This window comes from Pteropus alecto, unplaced genomic scaffold, assembly GCF_000325575.1.
Source record: "Pteropus alecto unplaced genomic scaffold, ASM32557v1 scaffold157, whole genome shotgun sequence".
NCBI lineage: Eukaryota > Metazoa > Chordata > Mammalia > Chiroptera > Pteropodidae > Pteropus > Pteropus alecto.
The window spans coordinates 1,782,013-1,800,186 of record NW_006440626.1 but is presented as its reverse complement, the minus strand read 5'-3'; the positions used below and the strand labels follow the sequence as shown (position 1 = coordinate 1,800,186).

General features: G+C 53.5%; 1 protein-coding gene across 6 annotated transcripts in view; it reads right to left on the bottom strand.

Moving 5' to 3' along the window:
* EFCAB6 (EF-hand calcium binding domain 6) overlaps positions 1–18,174 on the bottom strand; it is a 183,415-nt gene that overhangs the window by 17,203 nt on the left and 148,038 nt on the right. For all 6 annotated transcript variants that reach the window (XM_025050627.1, XM_025050628.1, XM_025050632.1 and 3 more), the window contains 2 exons: positions 14,644–14,836; positions 11,571–11,762 (listed from right to left, as the gene is read on the bottom strand). In XM_025050627.1, the coding sequence (XP_024906395.1) occupies positions 11,571–11,762; positions 14,644–14,836 (385 nt within the window). The remainder of the gene's footprint in view (positions 1–11,570; positions 11,763–14,643; positions 14,837–18,174) is intronic.

Below are 18,174 nucleotides of genomic sequence, written 5' to 3'. Positions count from 1 at the left end.
GGAGAAACAGGCAGCACACCTGTGCAGCTGGATGCAGCTTCTCAGGAAGGTGGTTTATAAAGGAAAAACGAAAATCACCAAGAACCCCAGCCCCCATCTACTGCCATCGCCTAAGGTGCACAGGCGACGAACCATCCACCTGAAGGTGCCCAGTCCTCAGAGGACGTGGCCCACTGGCCTCTGGAGGGCAGAGGCTGCCATCACTCCCATCGAGGGCACTGAGGCTCACAGTCTGTTAGGCGCCCACATTCTGGTTCCCGTCCTGCTTTTCAGCAAAGCCACTCAGCCACCGCCAGCCTCGCTCCGAGTGACTGGAGACGCCGGGGAAGAACAGATGGCTCTTGGTCTGGCGCTTCTGTGTCCCTGGCACTTCTCACGTGATCATTAGATCTGAATGGGGGGAAAGTGCTGCTTTCTCTATAACTAGGAGAAATGTTTCTCCTAATCAGAAGAGACACCACTATCTTCAGATGCAAATCTCACTTTCCCATACTAACTGCGCTTTTCACGGAAGGTGCTCTCAGGAGAGAAGGAAGTGGTAAGGGGCGAGGCCTCGGGTGCCCGCTTTCACCCACATTGGCGTCGGGACGTGCACCCTCAGTGCTCCCGCCCCCACCCCCCCATCTGCATGCACGGCTGTTCTGGTCACTTAAAAAAAAAAAAAAAGGAATCTTATGCACTATAGGTCAGACACGATTAGAGAATTATTTACAGATTTTGAAAGCGTCTTCTCACATTTATTCAAGGGTATTCGTAGAAGTTTGTTTAACCAAAAATTGTCCCTCTAGATGCCACAGAGAAATATGCACCACCATTGCCAGAAAGAAAATTCCTGGTCTCCTTTGTGACTACACCATAATGTTGGGAAAATATATAAGAGAAACAACACCTCAATATATGAAGTATACAATCGTCAGAGAACCGACTGATCACACGTTGCTTTTATGGAGAGCTTCTTGGTTTTAAACGCATCCACATATCTCGTTAGTAAAAAGCAAGTCACAGCGTTATAGTGGGGACCTGTGGTTCTAAATCCTGCCGTTGCGTGAACCACCCAGTGGCTGCCCCAATGGGTGGTGGCCAGAGGGAGGTGGCCCGGGGAGGGGTCGGAGGGAGGCTGGGGGGAGGGGGGCCCATGCGGAATTCATTCTGAGCCCATCCCTCCGCCCTAGTCCAGGGCTCCTCTGCCTCCTGCAGCCAAGGCCTCTGCCGCTATGACTCTGACTGGGGTTGATCCTAGCACACGCAGCTGCCGGCTGACAACTGGGGAGCCCTGCAGGCACGGTGCGGGGTCCCCAGCCCGTGTCCCGTGCTCCATCAGCTCAGGCCAGACCTGCCATCCTTCGGCGCCTGGCGTCAGCCTGTGAAGAGGGACCGGTGCCTGCCCGGCCGTGGGGGCGCAGACGGAGGGAGCAGCCCGTCACCTCAGCTCTGCCCGCCTCAAACAGGGCGGGACGCGGCCGTGGCCGTGGGCCAGGCTGGCCAAGCGGAGGTCCATCACGTTCTTGTTCCAACGGCTGCACTAAGGGACTGAATCGAGACGAGGGCCGACTAGCATCCCGGCGCCGATCACGTCCAGCTCCCTTCTCGGCTGACTCGCGAAATCAACCTTCCACCCAGTCACATCCTAAGCAACTTCTCTAGAAAACAGGGGAGAGGGAACGGAACGGGGGTGGGTCACTGTCACATAGCCAGCCAGCTCGCGCATCGGCTTCCTCGGGGGTCCTCCGCTTCCGTGCTCCCTGTAGCCACACCCCCTGTCATGTGACTCTCAGGTCCCTCCCACTGACCAGGTTGGGGATACTTCCCTATCTCTCGGCTTTGGATGCAGCCATTGGACTTGCTTTGGCCAGCGGAAGGTTAGCAAGTACCACGTGACCGAGGAAGAACACAGCTCTTGTGTGGCTGGTGAGCCCCCTTGCGCCCGTGGCGCTGCCCGGAGAAGCACACGCCCTGGCTGCAGCACTGGGCCTGGGAGGAGGGGAGAGACACGTGAGCAGAGATGGTCCAGCCAAACCACCAGAGCCGAGCCAGCCTAGATCTGCCGCCCACAGACGCGGACGTGGAACAAAGGCTTATTGCTGTGGTGCTTTTGTGGGCAGTTGTTACATGGCGATGGCTGATCGATACAGTTCTGAATTTCTAGTTCATGGGAAATGAAAGAGGGTGAGCTCAGAGTACAGAGAGAAGAAGCAGGCTGGTCAACAGGGGTGGCTTTTCGGCCATCAGCTTTCCTTAACGATGGGCACATTGCAAGGGGACTTTGTGACATTCCTCCTGTGGGTGTCCAAGATGGCAGTCACCAGCCTGGGAGAAATAGGTTGGACAATGAGGTTTAGGCAAGGTCCATACTGGTCGTCAGATGAGAAATCTATCAGAGTGTTAATTTAACTATTATGAAGGTTATAATTAGCTAATCGGGCTACGCGATTCTTCCACTGAGTTTTGTTCTGAATATTTTGGGAGATGGTTATGTCATTTTTCCCATGACTCCTTTACAGGAGGAAAAAAAAGTCTCGAAACCTCATACAGAATAAGAACAACACAGCAGGTAGCAACGACTCCTAATTAGAAATACTCGGTACAGAATTCTTGCACTTCCTTTTAAAGAATAGTGTAATTACTTCTAAGAATTGAAAAATTGCTTCATTTGATCAAATATTTTGATTAGCAAAGAAATTAATTGTACTGTATCTTCATTTGTATTTACAGTGAATAAATGAATGCTAAAAATAACAACAGAAGCAAAACTGCCTGTCAGAAAAAAAAGATAAAACAGTAAAAAAATCCAGATGAAAATGAAACGGGAGTTCCGTGGGCAGGCGTGCTGCGACAGACCCCGACCGCCGGCTCAGCACCCCGACTTCTGCTCTGAGAGCCCTGCACACACCACCAAGGGCAGACGCTTGTCATTAGGGGTCCCGGGGCCTCGGAGGCCAGAATGCTGTCTGCAAGAGCGAGGGAGGGACAGCAGGATTCCGGGCGCGGTTCAGGTTTCCTGGTGGCGGGGCCGCTGCCTAGACCCGGGCTCTCTTACTGTGCGAGGACTCTTTCTGGGCAACGGATGACGGCGCATCTGAAGATTCCAGAACTTCCTGTGGAATGGCTATGGTCAAGTCAAGCGTCAAGTCAACTGAACCAGGGCTTGCTGAGGCCCAGTGCTGGTGGCGCTGAGGCCCGGTGCTGGTGGCGCTGAGGCCCGGTGCTGGTGGCGCTGAGGCCTGGTGCTGGTGGTGCTGAGGCCCGGTGCTGGTGATGCTGAGGCCCGGTGCCGTTGACGCTGAGGCCTGGAGGCCCAGAACTGGAGGCCATCCTTTGCTGTGCCTCCTTCACCCAGATGCTGGGCATGACGGAAATTTCTCTAAGTCTCCCATCGCCCTTCAAGGTAGCTGTGGTTCTCCCTGTTTTTTAGACAGAGTAGGGGGACCCAGCTCCTAGGAGTCGGGACTCATCCGCGGCCTCCAGGCTCCTCCCCTATCAGCTGAGACCAGCTTAGGATGGTCTGACCTCAAAGCTATGCTCTTCCTATTCTGTCACCATTCCAGCCACCGACCACACACACGAGAAAGCAGGAGCCAGCTGAAAATGGGACTGCAGTAACTCGTAAGCGTTGACTGAGGGCCTACTGCGTGCTAAGCTCTGCCCCAGCCACTGGGGACAGAGCAGTGAACGGCAGAGACTGGCCCTTGCCCTGGAGGAGCTGACACTTTGAGATGCCCACCAGGCAAGCAAGGCAGAGACCCACCCTAGCAACCCGTGCCCTCGCCCTGCCCATAGCCTGGGGCTTTCCCCAACCTGGGTCTCTGCACCTGCTGACCCTGACGCCCAGGAAGGCCCATGCCCCCAAATCCAGACTCGGGGCAAGGTCGACACGGAGCCATATGTGCCCCCCTTGCCCAGAGCTGCACGTGCAGAGTTGGGTCCTCCCCACCTCTGCCTCTCAAGCTCACGTCCACTGACAGCTCGATAGTCGCAAGGGCTCTAGCTGACTCCTTTGCAAACACCGACTCGCAAATCCCTCGGCAGCGTACGTACCATTGCCATAAAATGCAAGAAAAAAAGAGGGAAGCATTTACGCCGCCTCCTCGACCCTTTAATGAGGTACAATAAACTCATGGCTGGAGTCATTTATGAAACTATTAAAATAAATTCTTCCACCCAAATAAGTTCCACACCATATAACCACGTCGGCGCTGAGCATTAAGCATTAGACTTGCACTCACTGAAGCAGGATGGAATAAAGCAGTAACGGATGCTGGCATCTGGCTACGTGGGATGCCGGGCAGAGCTCTCTCCACGCTAAGTCGGCCCACAGGACAGTCATGCAGGACGGGCACGAGGCCGGTTCCCATGTGACAGGCGGGAAGCTGAGAGCGGAAACCTGGCTCCGGTCACAGCTCCAGTCCCAGCTCTTGCTCATCCTGTGCGGCTGGGAACTGGTGTCCTAACCTCTCTGTGCCTCAGTTTCCTCATCCACAGCATATGGATTAGGAGGGTACCCACACCTCATGCCCCCCTGCTCTGAAGATTAGCTGAGTTCATTGATGCAAAGCGCTTCGGTGTGCCTGGCTCATGGCACGTGTGCAGGGCGTATCGGCCCATCGCTTGAATGCTGGGGTCTGACCGTGGGTGACAAGAAGATGGCAGTAACTGGCTAGGCACGATCTCTAGGGAGGTGACTTGCTCCTTCCTCTTAATCTCTCGGCATGGATCATTCAAGTTCAGGTCTTGGTCAAAGCCAAGAGATGGAACTTTGCTGTCCGCTCGTGAATGGTCACAGCCATCTCCGCTGGGGCAGTCACCTCTGCACGGGGACCATGAGTGTGCTCACCTGTCCCCCGCCGCCGGGACACCTGGCTGTCCAGCACCCGGCGCACAGTCTCCTTCACATCGGCTGCACGTGGAAAGTTAAGAGTCTTCCAGTCAGATGGGGCATCTACAGCCAGAATGCGAAGAGCTCGCCTACATGTCAGACGCACAGGCGGACGATGATAATCAACACGCTAGTGCCGGCTGGATTCGGGATTCTCTGTGAGGATTATTTGGGACAGTGACTTCTTGGGTTGACTCCTCGCTTCCTAATATGGCCATGACCTTGTAGAATCAGTGGAACAGCTCGCCTCTGTGCTTAATTGATTCAAAAATTCCAATTAGATCAGATTATAAATCAGACTGTCATGGCTCTGGACAGACCCAATGCATGGGGCCTGCCCAGACGGGGTGCGACACTGTCCACAGATAGTGAACACAGTGTCCCACTGAGGGCCGGGATCAGGAGACAGTGCCAACCCAGATTCCAGAGGGAACGCTGGGATCTGCGGATGCCGGACCAAGTGATGGACATGAGGCGGGCAGGACCCAGCCCTGCCCTGTGGGAGCACAGAACTTTTGGGGGAAGTCACCTGTTTAGATTTTATTATTTTCTACTTTACTAGAAACTCAGTTTGGGTTCAGTGTCACCTCGCCCTCCGCCTGAGACAGCTCTGTGTGAGAGGACATCTCTCGGGTGGAGAACGGGGACACACGACCGTCCTCTGCCGGGGGGCAGGCGGGAGCCAGCCTGGCGTGGACCCTGCACGTTTCTGTGAGCAGCATCAGAAAGCAGGCCACGCTCCCTGGGGTGGCCGACCCCTGTCCTGTTTCTGGCAGAGTCCCAGCTGGCAGCTCAGCTGGTAGAGCAGCCGGCGCCTGGCCCCCGACTGCCCACGCCACTGGAACTGGGGCTGGTGGGGGGACCACTGCATCGCCCCAGGAGGCGGCTCGGACTCGGGCGGGGCCTGGGACGCACGCGCGGAGCGGCTGCCACTGACTCGGATCTGGGAGATTTTTCACTTAAAAGCACGGGGACGCATCGCGCTAAGTGGCAGTCGAGTAACGTGAGCAGGTTGCACGACCTAACCGCTCACCCTCTGTGACAACGTCACTTCTGCTCTGCTGCTTTTCATCACCACGGCCTGTCTGAGTGAGTGCTCACTCCGGGCTGGTGCCAGGACCAGGGCGGCCAGCTCGCTGGACGCACAGGTGGGCCTGAGAGGTTGGCCGGCTCCCGTGGGGCTGCCACGTGACCCCTGTGGGGCTGCCGGGCGGGCTGCTGCTGGCACGTAGGCTGTGGCTGATGAACGCGTGGAGGGCTCAACAGCCCCCAAGCCCTGGCCCGTCACTGAGGCCACTCCAGTGCCAACTCAGCCCGAGCTACCCTTCACGACCTGCCACCTCCTCAGCGGTCTCCAAGGCGACAGGTAGTAAAGCTTTCGCTGGCAAGTAGAGAACGAGAGAAATTTAGGGAACACATTTAAAAATCACTGCAATATCATCACGGGGACGTAGCCTTTCCTAACAACATGTCTTAATAGTTTACCTAATTTATGCCCATTAATCACAGGGCCCTTTCCTGAAAAGCAAACTTTATAATTCTTTATCACATTCATTAAAAATACATAGACACCATTATATTTACAGTGAAGAGAAAGCTAAGTCTAAGTAACACTGTTGGCGGCTGATATAAATACGACGCTCATAAAAGATTACAAACGTTTTGATGTGCTTTACGGTCTCCTCTTCGGTCGAAAACCACAATCTTACATTCTGTCTTGGAAAAAAACCATATTCAAGGTATTTAACATCTCACAAATGACTTTAAAGACCATATGTCATAAGCACAAAGCAAGGGACGATCTCATTGGCTCTCTGCTGGCTAGAATGTGACAAAACAATTGCTCTGCATCGAATAAGGATGTTTTGCTAAAAAAAAAAATTCCATTATTTCCATGGTAATAAAGCAGAGAGATTTTATATGGGTTTCTACTATGTCTTTTAAAAATTCTATTTCTGCTCTGAGCGCTATTTTTATATTCACAGAAGATAGTGAAATTGTACTTTAAGACTTAGAAGAAATGTTAAACAGGAATGATCTCCTAAAAACAAGGTGATACTCTATATTTCGCACGTAGCGCTCGAATGTAAAATGTTTTTCTCAGAAGTGAACAAGAGGTACGGGCTGAGGACAGGAATTCAGATACTGTTTTCGCCCGGTTTATGGGAGTCTCATGAAAAACGTGCCGATGCTGTCGGCCGGCACTGTCCCCGCCCCTTTTTTTTTTTTACTTTTTAACTGAGCCACTGGGTAGCAGTGCAGGTTTAGTCCCGGGCTCCCCTTCTTGTGTGCCACACAGGTTAGTGGTTCTCAGCCTGAATCTGGGTGCGTGGCTCGGGGCCCGCGATGCGAATTCCCTGCTCCCATCTGAAAGGACCGAAGTCGCCCTCCTTCTCCACTGGCTCACAGGCCTCTGGGGGGACCCGCCTGGTTGTCGAACCCGAGAGTGACATCCAGAGCGTGACGTGGTGCCCGGAGGCCCCCGACCTGCACTTCGAGAAACACTGTTGACGTCAGGGGTGCTTGAAGAGGCAGAGGAGCGAGAAGGGGACGAGACACCGTGGCGAGCCACGCGGCGGGATCTGGAAATAACGTGGCAGCCACCCTGTGACGGGCACGCGAGGCATGAGACTGGCCGAAGTTGCCGAAGACAGGTTCGGCGGCCGTGGGAGGCGGACCATGAGTGGGAGGGAGGTCGTCGGCTTTGCTCCCGTGAGCTTCGGCCCACCCGAGGCCTTACCAAGCGCGAGCGCGCACGAGCCCACCGCTGTGCCTCCCCTTCCAGAGCGGACTCAGCTCAGCCAGGGACTTCTCCGGGGACCACGCCACCAGGAGAGATGCCGACCATCTTAATTACGTTGTGATCTCCTGCTCACCTGCCGCCCGCCCGTGCATCCCTGGGGGAACGGAAGACTAGTGGGTGTCGTTTCTAATGAGCCTGAGGACGACGCATTTACTGTGCCTGTTATTTCTTACTCATTTTCCCTCTGTGAAGGACACCAGCTTGGTCGGGATGACAGCATCCTAACTGTCCCAGCCGCCCTGGAGGAGGGCGACTCGTGTCCCTGCTCACGAGTCTCGATGAGTCTCCTTTTGCTCAGAGAAAGGGACCTGAGCTCTGAAGCAAGGGATGCAGGGTGCCAGTGCTCTGCCCTAGTCACCGCTCCACCCCCCATCAGCAAATAAACAGGACAACGGGTACCCCACATTCCTGAACTGCCTGATGCGGTCGCCCCGCGCTGAGCCTCACACCGGGCACCTTCATGGCCTCCCTTTGCCCCAACTCGTCCTCCTGGTAAATGCACCTTGGTTGGAGCAGCGGCTTCTGAGCAAGGTCTCCCCACGCCCCAGGCCGACCCCGGGGCTGATAACCCGCAATTCCGCCACCGACTGCACACGGGCCGGGAAAAGCAGGAGGCGGCGTGCGGTAGGCCTGGCGGTGGCATCTCCGCACCCCTGGTCCCCAGCCACAGCCCCACCTAGACCGGCACGCTGGCTCCAGGCCCTGAGCACATTTCCACGTCACTCACACTGCAATCGGCCCTAAAAGCTCCTCGCAACAATGCGCAAGCACTTCCAGAGGCAAAGGGGACTCCGCAAAGGACATCGGGCAGCGCCGGCGCTGGGAACACTCGCCCCGCGGTCGTGTGGTCCGTGAGCGAGGACGCTGGCGGCCACACGGAGGCTTGAGGCCTGCCTCGTGAGCTCTGGACAGAGCTGCTGTGAGGGCCCACGGCGGTCAGACACGTGAAAGGGTCCGGGCACATTCCCACAGGTGCTCAGTGACAGCGCACTATGGTCATGAGAACGCAGGAGACTGGACGCCGCCTGCAGCCGGGACGGCGGTCAGCCACACCACGTCAGCCACCCGGCCCAGCAGGGCCTCTCTGCCCGCTCTCCCCCCACTCAGAGCTGAAAAGCCGGGGACATTCCCGGCTCGTTCTCTCTCGTGGCACACGCGGGCCACCAGCAAGGCCTGACTGCTCCACGAAGGTGTGTAGAATTGGGCGACATCGGCAGTGTCCTCCTCAGGTGTGTGGCCTGCCTCCCCGCTCGGGCCCTTGGCCTCCACAGTCCCCTCTCCATCCGGCAGCCATTGCGGCTTTTCTACAATGTAAGCTGGGTCATGACGATCCTCAGCCCCAGTGGATGGACAGATAAGCAACACATGGTCTAGTCACACAGGGGATTATTGTCGGCCTTAAAAAGAAAATCTGGCGCATGCTACCACGTGGCCGAAACAGGACGACGCTACGCTCAGGGAAAGGAGCCAGTCGCAGAGGCGTGAGCGCTGCAGGGTTGCGCCTCCGCGAGGCTGCTGGAGGGGTCGCTCACAGAGCTGAGTGCGACCGCGGTCCCCAGAGGCGGGGAGGGGAGCGGGGCAGCAGTGCTCGATGGGTAGAGTTTCGGCTTCGCAGAACGGGGGCTGTGGAGATGGATGGACGCGCTGTTTGCACGGCGACGTGGGTGGTCTTCACGCCACGGAACTGTGCGTGCGGAGGAGGGTAAGATGGTGAGACTGTATGTGTATTTTACTACAATAAGAAGATTTGGGGAAAAACGCATTGAAAATAGAAGCAAAAGCTCTCCGAGGCACATGGACAGAGCTTCATTCGGCTCCGAAGTTGATCCTGTCAGGGGTTCGCTGCCGGCCGAGGTGGCCAGGCAGGCACCTGGCTTCCGGGGCCTGTGTGCCTCTCCTGAGAAGTGGACACTGTCCCTTCACACAGTGCAGACAACAACCAGGTGAGGAGATGCATGGGGAGGGCCGGAGCTCAGGCGGCCTCGCCAAACGGCAGTGGGGGCTGTCCTCGTCACACTGCCATCGTGGGGTGTACCCCACTGCTTCCTCTTCCATCCTTTCCTGTGCTTTGCAAAATTTCCCCAGTGACTGTGCATTCTTTAAAAATCAGAATGAAGTATAATTCTCATGAAAAATAGCAAGTGTCACCATGAACAGGGAGACAGGATGAGTCACAGTCTAGGAGAAGGTATTCGCAGCTCACGCATCAACAGAGGGATGGGACCCTTCCCGGTCACTCGCAGACAAGAAGCCTGGATGGCTGATCACCTGGCCTCACCGACCCTCAGGTGGGCAGATTAACGGACCTGACCATACCAAGGATTAGCGGGGCGTGGGGCGTCAGGGACTCTCACATGAGGCCAGGGGCATGCACACTGACCGCTGCATCCGCTGTGCTGGCCTCAGGGAAGCAGGGCACACACCTGCCCGCCCCAGCACTTCTGTGCACACAAGGAGACAGCCACAGAGGTTGGCTGGCACTCTGCCTCTAACGGAGGAAGCCGCAACCAACTCACACGCTCAATACGGCAGGACAGCGGCTGAGCAGCGCTATGTTCGCTCAGTACAGTATTCATGTGACAGACTGATTTTATAGCGGCTTAAGTGAATGAACTAAAGCCTATGTAGTAACACGGATAAATCTTAAACCCATGCCATTACGCCAGAAAAAAATGAGCGCAGAAGATGAAATGCAATATAATGTCATATACAAAGCTCTAAGACACGCGACACGATAGTCCACGTTGCTTAGGAATCTCCATCTCAACGGCACAGGCGAGAGGACCGTGGTCCCCCAGGGGACACTGGGCGGAGCTCCGGGGGCCGGATGGACTTGGGGCCTGGACTTCTTGGGCACACTGCTGGCCGTCTCACCTATCTGACGGACATGACTAGCAGGTGCCCTGTGGTTCTACAGAGGACGAAGGACAGCGAAGAAGGTGCCTGCCCTCGGAAAGCGCCCTGCAGTGGCTGCGGTGGTCGTCATTGTTATAATGAACCTCGGCCCTAAAACACCCGCCTGCTCTCCGCTCCAGGACGCTCGCTTCCGAGAGCCTGTCCTAGATAAGTGTGGGAGGATTCGAGCACTTAGGTGTTCGTTACACACGAGTGTGCAGTCGGAGATGGCCTGAGCATCCGGCCACAGGGGAAAGGCAAACTGACTCTTGTGGATCTTTCACATGGGTATTTTCGTCTGTCCTTCCGTGAGGGCAGGGGCCATGGCATCTGCGTGTCCATTCTCGGCATGGAATGGCGATCCAAGAAACCCGTGTTGGTTGACACTAGATTGTAATTGCTGCTAATGTTGGCCCAGTTATGTTTAGAGATCAAGAAACAACCTGAGAATGAGCAGCTTGTGTAGTCAGAGAAGCAGACCTGGGAAGGAACATGAGCCCAGGGGTGAGCCACTCTCCCTCCTCCAGGAAGCCCTCCCTGACTTCCCCCAGGACCTGCTGAGACATCTACCTCTACCCAACGCTTGACTGATACATGGCTCAGGGCCCGGCACATAGTAGGTTCTCAACAAATGCCTCCCGAGTAGATCCCTGTTCCTTCGCTGCTGCCGGCTCCGGCCTGACGCAAAATGGGCCCCTCTTCTTGGGACACCAGATCGTCTTCAGGGATCTAAGATTCCTGAGCACGCAGAACCAACCAGACAACAGCAAGCACCCAGACTCCTCTGAAAACAAAATAACTTTCAAATGAGCTAACAGGTACATATTTCCCTTCTCATACTCTATGTAGAATTTGTACCAATTTTTCATTTAGAATGAGCAAATTATATGAGGTGATTGCCAATTTATCGGACGTGGTTTTAATAAATTATCCATTCTGCAAAAACTAATTTTAGCCCTTTTCCAAAAAGAGATGCTTATATGCTACAGACATCCTTACCTCTTCGAGGAAACAGTTGAAGTTCTGGAGAAAATATTTCCAATTTATATAGGGATTTAGATGAATTCTCAATTTTCTCAAAAAATAGTGATACTGGTTATCTGCTAGCTTGTAACAGAAATCCTTAAGAACTTGTCCAAAATCCGAAGACTTTACAAAACCAGTGTCCTCTTTATCCAATGCAGAAAACGCCTAAAAAAAAAAAAAAAAGCAGATGCTACTGTCAAGTGAATATTTCAAAACTGTTTTTCTGAAGTATTGCGTCTGCTAAATGTGGATGAAATCAAGCGTATGCAAGTCTCCTGTAAGTTCTCAATTACTGAACAAATGCGCCGTGATTGAAAGAGCCAGACCGGAAGGACGGCGCGTGGTGGGGGAGGCGGCGTGTCGCGGGGACGCTCACGTTACTCGCTCCTACTCAGGTAGAGTTTGAGGAGTGAAGAGGAGCCCTGGCCCCGCTAACTCGCCCAGGGTCTCTCGGTCACTAAATTCTAGCTCCTTGGAGCACAGATCCCCGTATCAGGAGCCTCAGGTGCGATCCCGCTCTCTCGGGGCGGGGGCGGGGGTGTCCAGGTGATGTTGGAAGTGGCCAGGAGTTGTCAACGGACCACTCCGCTACGTGCCCCGGAGGCCTGTGTGCCGAGGCTGCGTCGTCACCTCACCCTCGGCCAGCGCCCGTGTGCCCTCGTGTCACGGGAGGTCGCCCGGCGCCCCGTGCCTGTGCCAGAGGGGCTGGGCGGACGGTGCCAACCCAGCGGCACAGCAGCCAAACTGAAAAAGTGCAAAAATGCGCTATAAAAAGGAAGCACATTTTTTTTCCATCTGTCGAAACAAAACCATTCATTTTTATTGCACTAGGAAATCTGGATCAAGTGGTAGGTTAAGATCTCTTTTTTTTTTTTTTAGTAAGAATTTAATGTGCTTGCAGACCCAAAACCAAATTCCCTTGCAGTTAATCCCTTTCAGAGCTAATTAGGCACACACCATCAGCCCACGGGTGGCGATTATGTGTAATCAAATTAACCTTAAAATACTCCATAGCTTCGAATTCATCTTTCGCTCGTGGCTATACCAGGCAGCTGTGCGAGCGGAGACACCGCTGGCCACACGGTCCGGAAGTGGACTCGAACCTCGGCTCTGTTGCCCCCATAAGCCCGTAACCTCTCTGAGCTTAGCTTCTTCGATATAAAAAATAGGGACTTTATAACTCATGTATGTTGTTCTAAGTTTTACTGCGGCAACTGGAAAACGCACCTGTGTTGTGCCAGGCACCTGGCACATAGTGGGTCTCAGCAGATGTGCAGGAGAAAGACCACGAAAACGGCCGGCCGGCGGGGAAATGCCGAGCGCTCCGCGGTGGTCAGGCACTGGTGCGAGGTGAGCATCAGGAGGCGCCCGGCAGGCCTAAGAGGGACCCGCACCCCGGTCTGCGCGGCTTCCCGTGTCAGCCCAGCCTGCCACCCACAGGGTGGGTGGCAGAACCAAACCTAGAAAAGTCCACCTAAGTACCAGGTGGACGAGACGCGTCTGAGGCACGTCCCCAGTGCTGGGCAGAGGCGCGGTCGCGTGTCCAGCATGCACCCTGATGGCTCACTGCCTCGCGTGCCCTCTCGCCCTCCAGCCCTCCTGGCCAGAGAACCTCACTCTTGTGCTTAAAACCTCGTCGGCCAAGGGCTGCTTCTCAGAAGCGAGCGCCACGGTTCCTCCCAAAGGTTCCACGGGCCTCAGTTTGAGAAACATCCCCCTAGGTGTTCAATGGTGCCACTTTAAGTCAGCAGGGGGCAAAGCCACCTTGCGAATGGGTTTATTTGGCCTGCACAGCACTTCTGAACAATTATTGCTGACGTTTAGAACTCAGGCGGCCTCAGAGCTTCTCATGAAAAACGGAAGGATTCAGCAGCACTGGGCATTTTCGGCTCAGCGATGGTGGGCTGGGGCCGGGGCCAGGGAGAAGCTGCCCTCCCACGGGCTGTGTCTCTGGCTTGGCCCCGCATGGCCCCTTCCTCCTTTATGTTATTCCTGGTCCCTGTGCACATCTGAGTTTGCAGACCCCTGGGGGCCAGGACCGTCCCAGAGAATTCCTAGCTGCGAAACGTTTCTGCTCTCCAAGGTAAAGGCCAAGTGTGCTGGCGTTCCAGACCGTTCGCGGGCGGGCGGGGCTGCCCCCCGCTTTCTCCTCCTCTCCCCATGAATCCAGAGCCTTGCCTCCCCACACTGAGCGCGTTCTCTGCCCCGGGGGGTTCGTGGACGTGTCCCGGGTTTCTGAGTGGGCCTGGAAGTCTGCGCAGGCAGACGTGGGGACAGCCTCGCCAGCACCTGTCGGACACAGCCCTGTCGGGCAACGCGCACCAGCATCACATGGATGCTTTGTGCCCCCGTCTCACTGGACCGCAGGACCTGCGTCTGCACAGTGTTAGCTCTTCTCCCTGTGGCCGCAGGGGAGACTCACATGGGGGCCTGGCTAGAAGACCACACCCTCGCCAGGAGCATGGCCAAAGCACTATTTCGCAAGGACAGTGGCACTGTACACCGCATCATCCCCGCCTATGCCCAGTCCTGGCACACTCCATGCTGTCATACAGAGGTCAGTCTAAAATGTTAGGGTACTCGGGTCTCCCTTCTTACACCCTCCCCTGGCTCCTGGCAGTGAGTCTTAGTGCCACAGCCCGGCCCTGGCCAAGCTCTTCAAGGCCATCTGGAGTCACTCATCTCCGTGGGCCCAGCAAATTCACGGGATGTGCCGAGCCCATTGTCATTGAGGGCCTCTGTTCTCTGCCTGCTTTGCCTGGTACCCCTTGCCCCCACCCAGGCCCAGCGTCTGCTAAACACTGAGCACTCAGACAGCACGTGCTGGGGTGCAATCGCGGTAGCTTTTTATAGATCAAAAATGGATAAACATTTGCTCAAACGAACGATGTGATTTTGACCAACTCGTCTGAGTTCCGACACCCCAAGGAGAGTGGAGACGGGCGGACGGGGCCCTGGGGCGGGGGTGCTGGGAGCCACTGTCTGTGGACTGACTCGGTCCCAGAACTCAGTGCTCACAGCAAAGGCACTCTGTTGGCTGTCATACCGTTGACAGGGCCGGGCCGCAGGAAGCGACGACTTTCTGAACGTTCTTCAGAACCTCCTCTGGGTTTAGTGTCGCAAAATCGATTGGCACGGCCTCTTCTTCTTCTTTTGGCTGAGTTGACAGCTTGCTGTTCTCCATTGCTCTCAAGAAGTCCAGGTAATTGATGGAGTTATTTTGCAAGCTGATCCCCCAACTTGTCCCAAAAGAAAGAAAGAAATGAATATATTAATAAAAAACCCTCTCACTGATTCATTCAACCAACACTTGCGGAGCACAGAACGGCGTGGAGAACATGGATAACGTGCAGACACTGTTCCTGGCCTGCGGGTGATGCATACGAATCACAGCAGACAGGCGCGCACAAAAACGGCCACGTAAGGGAACGAGGTCAGGGCTAGGGGAGGGGAGACCGCAGGGCCACTGCCGGCTGGTGAGGCCACCGACTGTCCTGCCCTGAAGCTCTGAGGCTTGAAGGCTGGACAACAGGACTCACAGCCTGGGCGAGCGGAAGATGGGACAAGGAGGCCGGCGAAGGAACATGGCCTGTGACAGAGGCGAATGAAAGTGCGTGGGCAGGGACCTGACAGCAGCGAAGCAGCGTTATCTGATGGCTGGCTGTGTCGGAGGCAGCCTGGAGGCTGCGGGCCTGGATCCTGGAGGCTGCGGGCCTGGAGGCCTGAGCTCCGAGAGCCCGCCCTGAGGGGCGGCAGGGGGATGGGAGAGCGAGAGAACTAAGTCAAAGGCAGGGACCTATGTCAACGGAAAAGGGGACCCGAGTAAAAACATACGAGAATTCTTTTTCAGGGACGGTTGAAACTAAGTTGTCAGCTGGAAGCACTCAAAAGATATCTTTACAAAACCCATGTAGCTTAGGATTTTCTCAAAAATTCCACCTGACTAAGTATGTCAACGAGAACATCCCCGCAGAAACGGCAGTTCCCGTCCTAGATGCCAACAGCAGAAGAAAGCACCTTCCAGTCCTCAGAGTATATTGTGAGAGAACATATACGTTTCATGACAACGAGACCATTTTATTAAAGATGTAAAATAACTCAAAATAAGGTTGAACTGCACTCCCCGTTCACATCTCTGTAACTTATTTCCCTGGATGCTCCTGGTCCTTTAACGCCTAAACGTTCATCAGGATGAAGTGGGCGTCAAAGAAGAGCCTGGAACGTTGGTAAGCCAGAGAGAGAAGTTTCCAGTGGCTCAGATATCTGCTTCTAAGGAAAACGAGCCAAGAGCTGTGCTTCTCCAACCCGCAGCTGCAGAGCGGCCTCCCCGGGCCCCACGCACTGGCTCGCGTGAGGGAGATGGCGAGGGAAGGGCAATCAGCTCTATTTCATCAGCAGGATAAACTGCCAACTCGGTATTAAAATTTAGTAATAAAATCAAATGCATATGCTAATCTCAGAATTTTTTTTTTTTTTAGAAAAGTCTATTTTGGATCTAGAAAAGAATAATCTACATATAATTACAAATAACAGAGATGTTTATCATCAAGAGGTCTTTGAGAAGAAACAAGCAACTGAGCCATGGGGCCTTATTAAGGTTTCGGTTCGTAGAAAAGTTGATCACCCGCATTGAAAGGTGGACTACAAAAATGCCACAGTCCTTTTGTCGTTTATAAAAGTATCAAGCCTAACTATGTTTTAAAAGACACTCTTATAAGCGTTTAGTTAATTATTTATCTGGGGCTATTTTTCCGTGATTTATTCATTGAATGCACATGAATTCTTATTCAGCTGGAAATAGATTTAGCGAGAGAAGACCTGTTTAAAGAAGAAGAGGCATCTGAAGATGAAATGGTCCTTTTACACACACACACACACACACACACACATACACACACACACTAGCATTGGACTTCTCACAGCTTGAGCACAGTGAAGCAATGAAATTTTGAGGGAAAATAATTTTCTCCCTAGGATTCTATGCTCAGACAAGCTAGCCATCTGTGTGAAGGAGAATAAAAAAATTTTCAGACAAACAAGAACTCAGAAAATTTCCTTTCCTTGTACCCTTTCTTGGGCGATTACTTCAGGAAGTACTCCAGCAAACTAAGGATGTACGTTAAGAAGTAAAAAGACATGGAAGGTCGGAATGGGAGGCAGTCCAGAACGACAGGGCAGCCCAGGATACTCTTGGGCAGCAGACACAGGACAGGAGAACGGGGCCAGGCTCTAGGATGGAGGGCACCAGGAGAAAAGCCCAGGAGAATAGTAAGTAGGGGAGAAAGCTGGGGAAAGCTGAAGGCTGACAAGTTGAACTTTACCTGAGTCCCGCACTTCTAGAAACCAATGACGGTTAAAGAAATTGCCTTCCTTTGATGTCCCTGAGAAGGGCTTATGGCAAAGAGCCATTCTTTATCTACATGACTTAGAAAAGGCACATGGGTGCAGTTAGGTTTGCCTGTGACAAAGTGGACACAGACCTCCAAGTTCCCATTCTCATAGATGGGACCAATCTGGACAAAAAAACCTTGCCCTCCTGACCAAGCTTTAATTAAGCTTCTCTCCCTCTCTCTGACCCCTGATGTGACCCACCCTCAGCCTGAGCCAGCATCGGAATGTGGAGCAGCCCCTCTTTAGTGCCCCTTCCTGAGACCCTGACCACAAGGAAAGACAGTTCCTGCCTCAACTGTCTGATTGTGCTGTGCAATCATCACATTCCTCCATACTCAGTTCTTTCTAGCTTTGCTTATTCTTTCCTGCTTGCAGATTTCACGGTCAGAGCATCCTCCCTATTGCAACGATTCTCCTTCCCCTAAACAACAGCCCGCCCCTCCCTACTGCAATAGCCTTTTCAAAAAAATCTCTTTACTAAGTCTGGATTTGTCTTTATTTGATAAGGCAAAAGAAAGGCAAATGATACGAGGAAAAACAGAAAGGACATTGAAAACTCCAGGAAACAAACAATCTATCCAATAAAATCATATGATAAATATAAAGCAACTTAATAATAACAGTGGGTTACAGTGGAAAGAGCTGCGAAACGTTGACTCTATTTAAGAAGGAGTTCCCAGGGAAGCCCCCCAAAACAGAAAGGACAAAAGCAAGGGTGCTGGAAGAACCTGACGGCTACAACATTCAACACAGCCCGACTCGTCCCCAAATTAACATGAAACCTCACACTAAATTCACGAGAACCGGACTCAGATATGACACATATTTTGGAATTACTGGACAGTGAATTTGAATTAACTCTGATTAGTACATAAAGGACTCTAATGGAAAACACAGACAAGTCCCAAGGACAAAGGGATAATGTAAGCGGAGAGAGAGGGACTCTAAGGAAGTATCAGAAGGAGATGTGGGAAATAAAAAGCAGTGTAACGATCTTGAAACATGTCTTTGATGGACTCATCGGCAGACTGAACATGGCTGACGAAAAAAAATCACTGAGCTTGAAGTATGTCAAGAAAAACTTCCCGAACTAAAATGCAAAGAGAAAAATGAATAGGAAAAAAATAACAGAATATTCAAAAACGGTGGGACAATTTCAAAGAGTATAATATCTGAATAATTGGAA